General features: G+C 39.7%; 2 protein-coding genes across 2 annotated transcripts; both read left to right on the forward strand.

Moving 5' to 3' along the window:
- Nucleotides 1-278: 278 nt before the first annotated feature.
- Nucleotides 279-4,720, forward strand: LOC124278752 (leukocyte receptor cluster member 9-like). The gene is given in 4 exon segments (XM_046714515.1): nucleotides 279-414; nucleotides 1,427-1,632; nucleotides 2,920-3,115; nucleotides 3,117-4,720. Coding segments are annotated over 3 exon segments (1,572 nt in total). The 5' UTR covers nucleotides 279-414; nucleotides 1,427-1,475; the 3' UTR covers nucleotides 4,336-4,720.
- A 1,974-nt stretch (nucleotides 4,721-6,694) lies between these two features.
- LOC124278753 (A-kinase anchor protein 7-like) lies at nucleotides 6,695-12,709 on the forward strand. Its single transcript, XM_046714516.1, has 3 exons — nucleotides 6,695-6,846; nucleotides 8,884-9,042; nucleotides 11,472-12,709. Exons 2-3 carry the CDS (start codon nucleotides 8,886-8,888, stop codon nucleotides 12,599-12,601), a joined length of 1,287 nt encoding a protein of 428 aa, XP_046570472.1. The 5' UTR covers nucleotides 6,695-6,846; nucleotides 8,884-8,885; the 3' UTR covers nucleotides 12,602-12,709.
- Nucleotides 12,710-14,895: the final 2,186 nt, after the last annotated feature.

Below are 14,895 nucleotides of genomic sequence, written 5' to 3' on the forward strand. Positions count from 1 at the left end.
TAGCTTCCATGCAAATATTCCCTGGCTGTGCTTACACTTCCGTTTACTCTTCGTTCATTTTCTGTTGACAAATACACCCGTCTGTCAGCATGGTTTTATTATCTACATAGTTTATCTTTAGCACAGTTGTGCACCTTGTGCTTGTCTTATCGGGAGAATCCGCATCAAACTCCACACAGGGTTTACGAATTCACTATAGCTCTACCACTCATGTAATCAACAGCCCCGCAACGCTGCTAAAGAGCTTACAGTAGATCTATAAATAGCCCACTACGTCATGGCGCAGTCATTGCACCACTACCGGGAAATCCAGGCAACGGAACGAATCTATTTATAAACACTGCAATACGCATCAATATAAGGCAGGTGGGTGTCGTCTTCACCAGCGACTTTGGTTGATCTTCACTACAGAAGGTAAGGGTACTTTCAGTTTCGGTAGACGTTAACTGTGACAGCGGTGGTGATGCACGACATGCACAGGGGCGAACCAGGAAGTGAAAAGTGCATTCATATTATATACACGGTTAGACCGTGCAGCAGATTCCCATCGCATGTTCACATTTACACTTGGGAGCTTAAAACTGTTTATGTTCCCCATAAAAAAACAGAGGAATTTATGAAAAAATACAACTAATCAGATATAGGCCATTTTCAGTGTCAATCAATTCATGGCCCTAAGGGACCGTTCATAATTTATGGCTGGGGGGTGATGATGATTTTAACGGGGGTCACCCATTTTGTTCTGGGGAGGCAGGGGGTCACCAATTTTGTACACATGTGCTAGGGGGTCATCAATTTTGTACATAAAATATGCAAAAAATATACAAAAAAATGATGGGAAGGGGGGGGGAGGGGTCATTCATTTTGTACATGACATGCAGGGTGGGGTCACTTACTTTGTACATACATTTTAGGGGGGTCATTCAAATTGTACATGCTTCTCCATAAAAATCATCTTCACCCCCCTAGCCATAAATTACGAACGGTCCCTAATTTGTTATTATTTGTATCTATTTAACATACACCTTAATAATCTTTACCATGGTATTTAACACAAAATATCTAAAAAGAAAGAAGATCTGCTGTCCGAGTATTATAAGCCACTATATACCATTGCTTTAGGGCAGGTTTGCCTCCCTTAGATGCTCCAGGATGCACTGTTATTGTGTGTCCTGATCAATATATACATGTTTAATGATTCCTGACCAATGTTTATGGCTGCACAACCTTGGGGCTTTCTTTTGACAATATAAGACATGCGATTAATGATTATAATAATAATTTATTGCCTTTTTCAGGAAAATATTTCTGAAATATTGTATTTCTACTCTCCCTCCCTAAAACAAGGAAACTAATGACTGAATTATCACAGATTATCACAGAATGTTAAATTTCCTGTTTGTAACATGACTGATATTTGTTGTAGGTCAAATCTGGCTTCGGAGGGTATTAAGGGAACATCATCACCTGTTGCCATGGCGTCCGCTAACACTCAGCAAGCAGAAGAAGCTGCAGCGATCAAAGCTGCCCATCCAGGTGGATGTCGTGTGATGACTGATGTTGGGAGGTTCACTCATGTGGTCACAGTTCAACCCATGAATATGGACGCAACCATCAAATTCCAGCTGGAAGGTAGGAATAAAACACGGGAAACTTAAGTCCATTGAATCATGTGTTCTAGGGACTCAGAAATTCTCATTGAGATTGATGACGTTGATGTGTTAACATAGGTGAATAGGTAAACCAAACTCAATTTTACTCAATGTTGTTAAAGGCCAAGCTATTCAGCAAGAGAAGTTTTTTAAACTATACATTGGGAATTATGAATAACTGAAGATCACTGATATTAAGTTTGGTAGCTTGAATACTCCTTTGGCTGGGATTATATAACACACAAAACATGTCTAACCACTGGCTGACAAATCTGGGGTTCGAACCCACACACTCAGAGTCAGGCACCTAATCGCCAGCACAAAAGGTCAACCGCCTAACCCGCTCAGCCACTGTGGCTTCTACAGTGTTACAACTGAAAGTGCAATCATGAGTGAGTGAATGAGTGAGTGAGTGAGTATGGTTTTACTCACTCATTCAGCACTTTCAGCGATACTCAAGCTACATCATAGGGGATATCCAACTTTGACAATTTGAATTATTAACACTGGTCTTCAGCAATAAGAGCTTTAACCGCGAGGCAACCAATCATCCGAAACATGGCATCACAAATCAGTGGTCACGTGTGAATCTTGTCACCCTTGAGACTTGACGTTATGTGGTGTGGATAGCTGTGGATTAAGTTATGCTTCAACGCACCACTGTAATACCATGCATATTGCTGACAGCGGGGGAGTTACGTGTTGGTAACACCACAGCAAGTAATATTGCTGACAGTGGGGAGTTACGTGTTGGTAACACCACAGCAAGTAATATTACTGACAGCGAGGGAGTTACATGTTGGTAACACCACAGCAAGTAATATTGCTGACAGTGAGGGAGTTACGTGTTGGTAACACCACAGCAAGTAATATTGCTGACAGTGAGGGAGTTACGTGTTGGTAACACCACAGCAAGTAATATTGCTGACAGTGAGGGAGTTACGTGTTGGTAACACCACAGCAAGTAATATTGCTGACAGCTTAGGGAGTTACGTGTTGGTAACACCACAGCAAGTAATATTGCTGACAGCGAGGGAGTTACGTGTTGGTAACACCACAGCAAGTAATATTGCTGACAGCGAGGGAGTTACGTGTTGGTAACACCACAGCAAGTAATATTGCTGACAGCGAGGGAGTTACGTGTTGGTAACACCACAGCAAGTAATATAGCTGTGGAATATCTGTTACGTTGTTGATTGCAATGTAGCTGTACTTTATCTGAAAGTGGCATGGTAATTAACAGATCTGTATTTTTCTCTCTTTGCAGCTTCATATCCAAGCAAGGTCCCAACTGTAACAGTGAGATCCGAGGCTCTTTCTGATGATGATAAGCTGGAGCTTCAGAAATATCTCCTGGAGGAGGCTGAGGTTAGCCTCAACACACCAATGATTCAGTGTCTGGTGGACAAGGCTACCATATGGCTCAAGAGTAGTGGAATGAGATCAGGGGAAGTCTGGCCGGTCAAGTGAAGCTCACTCTGCTTCCAGGAACCATGGGAAGAAACGAAAGGGAAAGAAGAAGGTAGTTGACGATGTTGTAGAGGGGAAGTTGGTGTCCATGAAGACGGCTGACGATGTTATAAAGCGTATCATGTGGGATGGTACCCTGCAGAGTGATGACTTCCTTGTCGGATACTGGGATCGCTTCCGCGGAATCATGGAGAAGTACTTCTCTGCCTTCTCCTGGGAAGATATTGCATCTGTTGACTACACAGTGCTGGCCATACCTAAGCACAGGATCCAGTACTTTAAATATAAAACCGAGATAGTGTGGGACAAGGGCTCCAGACTGGACAATGTGTTTGGGTCAACTGGGAGTAAACTGACCATTACAGATGTCATCGAGAGATACGAGAAGAACCGACAGAATCAGGACCAGGAAGAAGATAATGATGAAGACAAGGATGTGGATGAAGATGAAGACAGCGACAGCGATGATGGCATCACTGTAACTATTGGCGGCATCAGTAATGGTACATCAACCCAGAAACCGACATCAGACACCAACCACTACGTCGCTGGAGGAAGCAAAGATAATGATTGGCAAGCTGATAATGAGGTCAATCCTTTCTGGAAGGACAAACTGCGACCGAACTACTTCATCGCTGTGAGGGTGACAGACCAGGAGGTGCTGGAGAACCTGGAGAGTGTCCAGGACTACATCCTGGAGAACGAACCACGGTACAGCAGTTGCTGCATTCCTGGAGCCTCCCTCCACATCACGCTGTGCACCATGGGACTTGGCACCCCCGAGCAGGTCAGCAACGCTGTGCAGGCGATCCAGAACATGAAGTCAGACTTGGAAGCCTCTGTCCCAAAGGAGCCTCTGAGGCTTGTTGGGGTGGGCAACTTCTTCAACAGGGTCATCTATGCCAAGGTGCAATGCCCAGAAACATTCGTCCCCTTTGTGGACCATGTGAAGATGTGTTTGAACGAAGCTGGGGTGGAAATTAGGGATGGGTACGAGTTTGTTCCACACATGACCATTATGAAGACAACACGACCAGTGTCTCGACTGATGGGAACCAAGGAGGTCAGCCCGTTTCTCTATGACAGTTTCGCTGATATGACATTTGGGTGTCAGAGCATAGATGCCATCCATCTTTGCTCAATGGAAACAGAGAGGCGAGAGGATGGCTTCTACTTGTCTCCCTGTCACATCAACTTCAAACAGTCAGAATAAACTACAGGACAATCAGTGTTAGTTGGAAATGTGATATGGTACTTTAAAAATAAGATACATAAAATATTTTGATGTTTTAGCAGAATGGTACAAAGAATGATTTTCACTGTTTTATTAATAGTGGAGAATACACCTTGACCTCAGAAGGGCATGCTGGGCATGCTGAGGACATCATGCTTTGTGAAACTGAAAACACGATCTTGTCAGTCTGGATCGTGTAACAAAAGGAACAAGAACCAGTCTGGTTTCAGTATTTTTCAAATATGATTTTTGCTTCTATACAGCATTTCTGAGTAACGTTGATCAAATGTTTTCTCCAGCTGACTGGATCAAGTTCCAAAAAGTCTATCTGTGATTCATATGCCATTAAATCATTATACTTGCATTTGTATGTTCGTTTCTGTTTGTATGTTCTGTCTTACATTACTTCAGCTTAAGTAACACATCCGCTGACCTTGACTGACAATTTGATGTTATAGATTGTTTTGATAACAAAAATATTCAAAATGATTTTATATGACCAAAACATAAATCATTCCAAAGGTTAATTGTTTTACAAAACATATGTTAGATTTGTGACCAAAACAGGCCAAGACCTTCTATTACAAATCTAACTTTTAGATTACTGAATAAATCTCCAAAGTTCGTTTCTTTTCACAGACCAACTGACCAAATTTTTCACTATCAAACTTTCGAATAAACATCTGCACACTAGACCAGAAGAAGAAACGGGAACAGGTGAAACCGATCATTGCTGGTGTATACAGTGATGGCCTGCTGAAGATGCATATAAACAAATACAAAATGGGAACAAATACACATTAACAAAAAACGTTGAATATAAAGGCACCAATATCAATATCAGTTGTATCCTATTTCTAACTCTGACTCAACACCACTCAGTGTTGATGCTTATGAACATAGATGGATCCACGACTACCATGAGTAACGATCCGCATCATCGAGGTGCCTGGTCACATGATGTGTCAATCTTCCCATGATATGTTTAGGGGGACCAGTTGTTCCTTGGAATCCCACAATGAGACATGGGTCAGTGGGGGTCTGCATTTGCTTCCCACAGTGGAAACTGAGGATCTGCTCTTGGTGTAGACAGAGGGACATCGGAAAACGAAGCTGGGACAGGATATTTACTCCTATACCCCCTAAACTTAAAATACTGCTCTGTAAATGATCCAATAAGCACCCCTAACCATCTTCTATTCCAAGTCATTGTTCTATGTGCCTCTTACTGAGTTCAAAACATTACATGATGCATCATATCTGTTGTAGTATACATTACAGATTTTGTACTGAAGACAGTATCAAAGAGGTAGTCACTATTATATAAACCTTATCAGAGACTTAGGGTCTCTGGTTTCATTGATACTGAACCAAGTCTTATAACTCCTCCTTCAGTGTGTAGGATATTACTAAGCACCTTCATTTGTCCAATTTTTAAGCACCCATGGTTATTACAACAAGATGCAAAACTAATATTTCAAATTCTCGTTTTATTCATTTGTAAGTTTTATACAATGTGACAAGAATGATAATGATCATATCTATTATAGTCTGTTTGGCTCAAAATCGGACCGATGAATTGCAGTCTAACTCGAAAACTACTAAACATATAATGCTAGATGAAACACTGATCATAATCAAAACATCAGACCGACTGATTTTTTTCAGAATTTATGTCCTAAAAATAACAATGTTGTTTAACAAACTATCATTAAATATCTTGACACAGTTCACTATTTGTTACGAGGGAGGGGTGCAAAGAGAGGAACAGCCAGGTGTGCAAAAAGGGATGGAGACGGCACAGCACAGGTTAATGAATCAATGACTTTGTTGGCACTTGTTTCACGTGGACAAGGTGTCACCTGGCTGTTTCCCCTTTGCAGTCCTCCCTCATAACAAATTGGTGAAATGAATGCATGAGCAAGTGAGAGAAGCCTGTCAAAGATCAGGGATAAAGCAATGGGACCATGGACATGAAGAATACAGCAGCCATGTATGAAAGACCATTAGCGTCATAAATAACCTCCTCTTCTCCATAAAGGCTTGAGAAATACATACAATCAGCCGTTTTGTTGATATTTCCTGCGAGTAAAATATTTTCATGTACCAAATTCAATTTAAGGATAAAAAATAAATAATCCCAATAACCTAATTTGTTAAATTTACAAAACAATCAAAAGATATAATTTTGTTGATATTAAAAAGTTTAGATATCGATATCTTCAGTAAAAAGTAAAAAGGTAAAGTCTTGTACATTTTACAGGTTCGAACACATGTCCTCCAATTTCAAACAGAAATAGATTAGTGCAAAACAGTATTTAGAGTTATCTTCCTTTGACAAGGAAATGCAATATACAGAAACTACAGTCTGCAACATTGCACAACATGAGATCAGCTAAATAACAAGGCGTTTTGTCGATTGCATGTAACAGTTGCTGGAAATATTCGGAGTCTGCAGTACCATATTTTCCCGAAGTTGTCATCAATCAGGTAAGCCGTTGATCAACGTTTATTCACATGAATTTGCCTACCATGCACTTTCCAGAACTTGTATTTTAGGTGTAACCAACAACTATGCAGTACGCGTGTCGAATTAGAGAAAGTTGTTATGTTTTAGCTTTATGATAGAAAGAATGCAAAAATATTTAACATTTGCCTGAAATAATTCCTGTAATACCTGCCTATTCCTGCACAGAATCAGAAGAAACAGACGCGCACCACTGTGAGAGCGGTTAACCGCCCTCTCTGTCAGGCAACTGTGACGGCACGGTTCGATATTTGTTATTTAGTGTTCGAATCCCAACAGGTGATTACGTAACCACAGCACGCATTTAAATCAGTTGTTGTTACAGATCACGTAATGTTAGTGCTGAATGGGTTCAGGTTTTCATATGGAATATTGCACATATAAATATATCCACCAAATCTGTTTATAAAGGAAAGAGATTTGTTTTCACCAACGTCCGAATGCTATCTGGGTTTCTAGCAATCAGGGTGCCATTGTGCAAAGGGGCAACTGTAGCGTCCTCGTCATAACATAGACATGATATTCACAGGGCTAAGTTTTGTATGTCAGCACCAGAAGCAGATATTTTCATTAATTCAAGATAACTTGGATATCCAGTTAAAGTTCTATTCAAATTATGAAATGGTTAAAAAACTGACAATCAGGTGTTTGTTATCCTAGTTTGATATTATTTTAGATTGTTCTGTCACGAAGAATGTATGATCTCTATGTAGTTACAAGACACTGAATCCAGTTTATGACATCGGTTAATGACATTTGAGAAAATAATGAAGTATTGTGGAGCAGCGTGTTCTATTTAGACCATTGTATTACAAACAGTAGATATTTTGAAAATTGGGACTTTTAATGTTTCAGAATCAGGTTTGTATTTTTTCATAATGGGTGCAGTATCAATCAATTTCATGATTAGAGCTGATTTTGTTAAATGTTCAACATTCATCCCATTATAATGATCATATGGCCTGTATACACCCAAAACAAGTCAACAGTCAGTGAACGTCATGGATGTCCGTCCTTCGTTCTACAACATGTAGAGGCCTTTCATTGTCCTACTTTAAGTGTGCAGTAGCTAGGCCTTACTACAAACTACTGAGAGCAGAGCTCCAGATAAGATTTACCTCATGTGAGTACTGTACCCACTGTATTTATTTGGAGAGGGTATTATGAATGTTGAGTGGGTATTTCATTTTCCGTTACCTACTGCTTTCAAATATGTGGGTATTTCAGCGATTTTACTCAGCTAAGTATCACGTCATTGAATAAGTTTACTAAGCAGCTATGTACTGCCTTATGTCATACCTAATCAAAACCAACTTTAATATAATGGAAATGATTTCATAAAAAATCACTCATCCTGCCTACACTGACAGTACAACTTGACAGCAACCAATGTCTTTCTCATAATGCAAGCGATTTTTATAAATTTATTTCGTACGCATGTTTTAAACCTTTTGTATCTAACACTTTAAATGCTTAATTGGTATGCAACAATTATTTTTCAATGCGTAACTGGAAATGCAGCTTATCTGGGCCTCTGTGAGAGATGTACATTATATGTTGTTCACCGGTCACGAGGGGGGCATGGGTTGATGTACCCTCGATGTTTGTTTATGTTCCCTGAGCCCGAAGTGAACAATGTATTTATCTTACCGAACACCTTAATGTTAATTTTGAATTGTTTGAAGCACGGGTACAAATCATTTTGTAGCCATCGCTAGATTTTGCTGACAAGGAAAACAGATTTAGAGTTATCTCCCTTTCATCAATTTGCATTAGCAAAACATCGGTAATTTCCGTACATCATGTGTGATTCAATGTTATTCGAGATAAAGAATTACTACCATGAAGTACAGAATGAGTTGCCATTGACAGCGGGGTACATTGAAATGTTACTTGCTTGTAAGCGGGGTACATTGAAAAAAATAGAAGAGCGCGCTCAGCCAATCAGAAAGCGACATTTATGTGTGAGGTAAGATAAATATGTGTGTATGCTGTTCCAGTCATGGCTGAACTGGCGTTGAAATACTTTGGGGCTGGATATCAGCTCGCAAAACCGATGTTCCCACAAAGACTCTCTGTGAAGACCGAGGGAAGCACCCTCCATATTGTCACCTTTCAAACCGACCAAAAGGACACACAGATTTTCTTCCATTTTGATGGTGAGGGTATTTCGTGATTTCTTGTGAGTGAGTGTGTGAATGAGTTTAGTGTTACACTGCAGTCAGCAATATTCCAGCTATATGGCAGCAGTTTGTAAATAATCACGTCTGGACCAGACAATCCAGTGATCAACAGCATGGGCATCGATATGATGACGTGTCAACTAAGTCATAGTGGTGGTCCGATTAATTGAAATAATCGAAGATTGGTCGCAGTGACTAAACGACCAAGCAATCAAACATGTTTTGACGTAATCGAACACGACCAATCATGGAACACTTGTTTGCATTGACAATATTTTTCACAAGGCTGGTTTTGTCTGTGTCATTAAATTTACATTTCATAAGCACTACAAGCTCGTTCCAAGTCATGATTGAATTTATCTTAGAGAATCCAGGAAATATGTGTTCCTAACATACTAATCATCAATTAAATATGCAAAATTTGCAAAAAACAAAACAAATTACTACATGTTTTTTGGGGGTTTTTGTTGTTTTGTGCATTAAAAGAATAACAGAAACATTTAAGAAATGACGCTAACCAATTATTTTCAATGATTGATCAGTTGTAATGGACCAATCATCAGTTATTAGATATTAACCAATTCCCAACACTACTATGTCAGCAAGCATGGGTCTTCTGGGTAAGATCAGAGAGGGTAGATCTCTTTGTAACTCTTTGTATAAAGGATCTCTTTGTATAAAGGTGGGTAGATCTGTATAAAGGTATAAAGGTATAGAGAGAGGGTAGATCTCTATAAAGGTATAGAGAGAGGGTAGATCTCTTTGTATAAAGGTATAGAGTAAAATAAAGGTATAGAGAGAGGTAAATCTCTTTGTAGGGTAAAGCTTTATTTGCAGTTGTCTCATTCTTTAGAATTGGACTCAACTTAGCTTCAATGGCAGTTTATACAAGTTTTAATCAAGTCGTTAAATGTCAAAATCCACAAACCCAGTTGTACCTCGACTGACTGAAAGTAAAATGAGCAAGTATTTATTCTGGCCTGCTTGTCTTTAGCTGTCCAGTGTTCCCAGGAAACAATCAACAAATGAAGGTGAAACTTCAAATGTTTTTTTTCACCAATAATAACATCCCAATTATATTTAAAATCTGATTTTCATTATGGCTGAAAATCCGATTTCTGGCCATTTTCAAAATATGATTTAATTTTCTACATGTGTAGTGGGGAGTGGGGTCTACATTTTTGTGCCTTAATCTAAACTTTGTGATTGTTTCATCCAGGTTATTCCTGTTGAAGGTATGTGTGGTTCATATAATCAGATTTTTATTATATAACGTTCATCCCTAAGTAGTTTACAGAAAAGTTTGTCATGCAGTGTGCAAAATAGTTTCCAAATTTTTAGCTATGCCTGAAAATATTTCACTATATCCCACAAAATATTTCACTAGTCTGACTGAAATTGGAATGTAGACACAGGTTTCATCATTAAGCTGCTAATATGACGATTATTTTTATCAGGCCATAGTCTTGCATGATTTAAAAGTGTATTATAACTAACAAGTCGGAGAGAGTGATATATTTACAAAATGACCCCATGAAAATTCACCAGTGACTGGAGATTCACTGGCCCAACTGGATTTTTACTAGCCTGTTGACTACACACCCACATAACTTCCCAGTGTATTAGTTACACACACACACAGCCATATTTACAGTGTCTCATCTTGGCGGATGCCAGACCAGTCACAAAGAAAAATGTAGTGTAAAGCTGAAACAAGCTCCCATATATAATTATACGTTGGTTCAGGTTTTAGGAGAGTTTATGATTTACTTTGTCAAAGAAGGATCTTACAATGATTACCAAGAAAAGATCTGAATTACTGATTGAGTTGGATGAACCACTGCTGTGAACAGTATTTCAGTGGTATCGCTGCATGTCAGCTTGTTGTTGACGGAAAGCCCAGAGTGATGTAGGTCTAATGTGGTCCGTGAAACCCATGAGTACTGGAATGATGGTGGCAAACTTGGGAACTTCATTATGATGAAACAGGATCTGAAAGAGTGATAGCCGTGAAGATCCGGGTTAGAATTGATATTTCCAGTAACCCATGCTTGTTGTAAGAGGTGACTAACAGGATCGGGTGGTCAGGCTTGCTGACTTGGTTGACACATGTCATCGTATCTCAATTGCGTAGATCGATGCTCATGCTGTTGACCACTGGATTGTCTGGTCCCGACTTTGTTATTTGCAGACTACTGTCATATACTGAGAGCTACGTAAAACTAAACTCACTCACTCACTCACTCACTCACACTCACACTCTCACTCTCTCTCACTCACTGAAATGGTGAGCTTAGGTATAATGCCTATTTTCAGGAATATTTTGTTCAGATCGCCAAATATTTGTACAACACCTTAACAACTTAACAATTTGAGTAAGTGTAAGATATTTTGTAATGTTACAGAATCCTATCCAAGTCGGATTCCAAAAATAAAGGTTTCATCTTCAACTCTGACAGAGGGCCAGAAAGGGGACCTGAGTGAATTTCTTCATCATAAGGGTAAGGCAGAGGAATACAGCAACTCCCCAACACTGCCATTGTTGTTGGAGCATGCTGGGAAGTGGCTGCAAGAGAATTATGGGAAAAAAACAAGTGAAAGCAAACCATCGAAGAGAAATGAAATTCGAGAAGAGGACTGGCAGCTGCACGCAAGTCCTGAAACGGTTGCTGCACCAAGGGAGATAACTACAAGCACTGCAAGGGAGACAACTCCTCCAGGAAGAAAAGCAAAACAGAAGAATAGAGGAGGGAGTGTCCAGTGGCAGTCATGGGCAGATTCAGTAATCCAATCAAACCCTGCGGATGATGAAGAAACCAATTCTGACTGGAATGTTGTAGAGTCAAGGTCAAGACCAAGTAAAGGTTCAAAGGAAGTAAGTCAGGTGAAGTTCACTCTGGACACAGTGCCGAAGTTTGATGTGCCAGTTGACTCCCGCCGCGCGAATTACTTTGTTGCAATACGTTGCACCAATGGTGAGATTGGGGATGGTGTTACCGAGGTTGTGAAGAAGATGTTGAGCGTGGATCATGTGTACCAGCCAATCTGCTACAACCGCAACGAGGTGCATGTCACCCTCACCACAGTTGCACTGCACTCCGACAGGGACATCAACAAAGCTGTTGCAGCTCTACAGGATGCTCGGGAAGTTCTGATCAATCACGCACCAACTTCCTGTCTCACAATCAGTGGCATTGATGAATTCCAAGGAAGCAAGGTTGTGTTTGGCAAGGTCAAGGTTGAAGAAGACGTCCTCCTTCTGCGAAAGGTCGTGCGATGGGCTTTCGAGAAAAAAGGCATCTATCCAAAAGATAACTTTGGGGACTACCATCCTCACATGACCCTTGCCAAGGTCAATGTTGGGTTCACTAAGAAGACAGGTTTGCGGAATATCTCCCGTGCAGTGTACGAGTCTCTCCTTGGCTATAAGTTCGGCCAGCAGGGCGTGAAGGGAATCCACTTGTGTCAAATGGGCCATGACAGGAGAGCTGATGGTTTCTATATCTGTCCTACGCAGATTGACTTCAAGAATTAGAGGCAAATTAACACAATGCTTTAACTCAACACACTAACATAACCCTTTAACACACAAAAAAATAAACACTAAAGTAGTGTAGAGCATATGACTGAAACAGAACACACAGCTACGACAGTGGAACACAACACTAAAACACAGTAGTTAGACACAGCACTAAAACACAACAGTTAGACACAGCACTAAAACACAATTCAAATTAACAATAATATATGATAACACAACATTATTACAAACCCCAGAGCTTGATGTGTCGACACAACTCAAGAACACAATCCTATAAAACATCACTGTATAAGGTTGCAAATATACAGACACATTCAACATCAACCTGTAAACATGATAAACAAACAATAGAAATATCATGGACAAATATGTTTGCATATTTCACAGAAACTAGTGCTTGGAATTACTTTGAAATGTTTCAGAAAATGATCATCACCATGATTGCTATCACTGATTGCTCTGCTTCCCTTCATGGAACAGTTGCAAGACTGAAACAGTTTACAGAGTTGATATATATTCATCTAGCTCTTGGGTTTAAGGACTAGATATTAAGACTGAAAACAGTTTACAGAAATGATATATATTCATCCAGCTCTTCATCCTGGACAAATTCGTTAGAAATGACGCATTTGTTGAAATACATTAGAAAAGAACATGTGTGCCGTTATATGTTCAACAGGAAGTGGTCAGGTCCTTGTCCTATGCCTTGTCTCACCCTGATCATGCTGATGATTTTATTGTAATAGACTGCTGGTAGGTCTCAACAAACCTCAGCTTTACAAACTGCAAAACTTCACACTACAGCTGCTTGCATTGTTTCTTTATTATCCCAGTTAGATCACATAACTCCTATTCTCAAGTCCCTGCATTAGCTTCCTGTTGGATCTCATATTGACTTTAAGCTCATCTGCATTGTCTACAAAATCTTCCCCCAGCTCATCTCAAGGATCTCATCACAGAAAGCTACCCAACCAGAACTCTTCGATCCCATAACCAGCTTTTGTTAACAGTCTCCAAGATCTGCTTAGCTTCATTTGGCAAGGTATCTTTCCAACATGCAGCCCCCTGTCTGTGGAACGCTGTACCTGTCAACTTTAAATTCTGATCCTGTCGCAAGTTTCAAATCTCATCTAAAAACCTATTTTTACAAGAGCACCTATTACTTGAACTGTTCGAACCCACCATGTATATTTATTGTATATTATCCTCTGAGCATGCACATTATAAATGTCATTTATCATTATTATTATTAATTCTCAACTTATTGTTTTATATGTATTAGACATTATTGTAGATTATAAAACTTTTCACATGAGTATTTGATTTTGAGCAGTGGGGAACTCACACAAGTAGTTCTTCAACTGATGTGTCCAGTATTCTCCTGTTGCTTTCTGTACATCCTCCTGTGTCAGTGTGACCTGACTGTGTACATCCTCCTGTGTCAGTGTGACCTGACTGTGTGTACATCCTCCTGTGTCAGTGTGACCTGACTGTGTGTACATCCTCCTGTGTCAGTGTGACCTGACTGTGTGTACATCCTCCTGTGTCAGTGTGACCTGACTGTGTGTACAGGGTCAGTGTGACCTCCTGTGTGTACAGGCCTCCTGTGTTCGTGTGACCTGACTGTGTGTACATCCTCCTGTGTTCGTGTGACCTGACTGTGTGTACAGCCCAGCTGGTTTGTGTGGGCAGGGATTTATCTCTTGTTTTTTTTAAAAAATAAGTCCCCTTTGCAGAAAACTGAGGGAAAATCATGTTAATATTCATAGTTAATTTGTTTTAGGCTTTTTGCTTTATTATGAGCAACTGTGATTTTTAAAATTCAACTTCACTTTGTACATTCATTTGCTGCTGAGAGTAGTACAGTATCAGCCTCCGTGCAGGTCACCATGGTCCGTCAAGATGGACAATCAGCTATCTGGAATGCATTATGAATAATATCAATAAGTCGACTGAACTCAGTGAGAGATTGATGCTCATTCTATCGACCACAGTTGTGACATTGCTGATGTGATTATTTACACTTTGCTGTGATATTGTGTGAATCATGACTAATGAATATAAATATTCACTCACTCACTGAATGGGTTAGTGTTATATACAGCTACAGTCAATTGTTTAACATGGAGATTTTGAATGAACAATATATTCTGTTTGTCTACATGAACCTTATCGACTTCTGTTTTTAGAAACAAATGTTGAGGCAGTTTGATATTGTTTTTATCTATAAAAGGTATAAAAGCTGTTTGCAAAACTTCTAAGATTACTGGTTTTTGTTTTGTTTTTAA

The sequence above is a fragment of the Haliotis rubra genome, unplaced genomic scaffold (genome assembly GCF_003918875.1).
Source record: "Haliotis rubra isolate DU_JTF1 unplaced genomic scaffold, ASM391887v1 Scf241, whole genome shotgun sequence".
NCBI lineage: Eukaryota > Metazoa > Mollusca > Gastropoda > Lepetellida > Haliotidae > Haliotis > Haliotis rubra.

What these genes read in the sequence shown, in the direction of transcription:
- LOC124278753 (XM_046714516.1), top strand. Translation starts at nt 8,886, where the DNA reads ATGGCTGAACTGGCGTTGAAATACTTTGGGGCTGGATATCAGCTCGCA. An exon ending in GATTTTCTTCCATTTTGATG is followed by an intron (nt 9,043 to 11,471) that starts GTGAGGGTATTT and finishes GTAATGTTACAG; the next exon opens with AATCCTATCCAAGTCGGATT.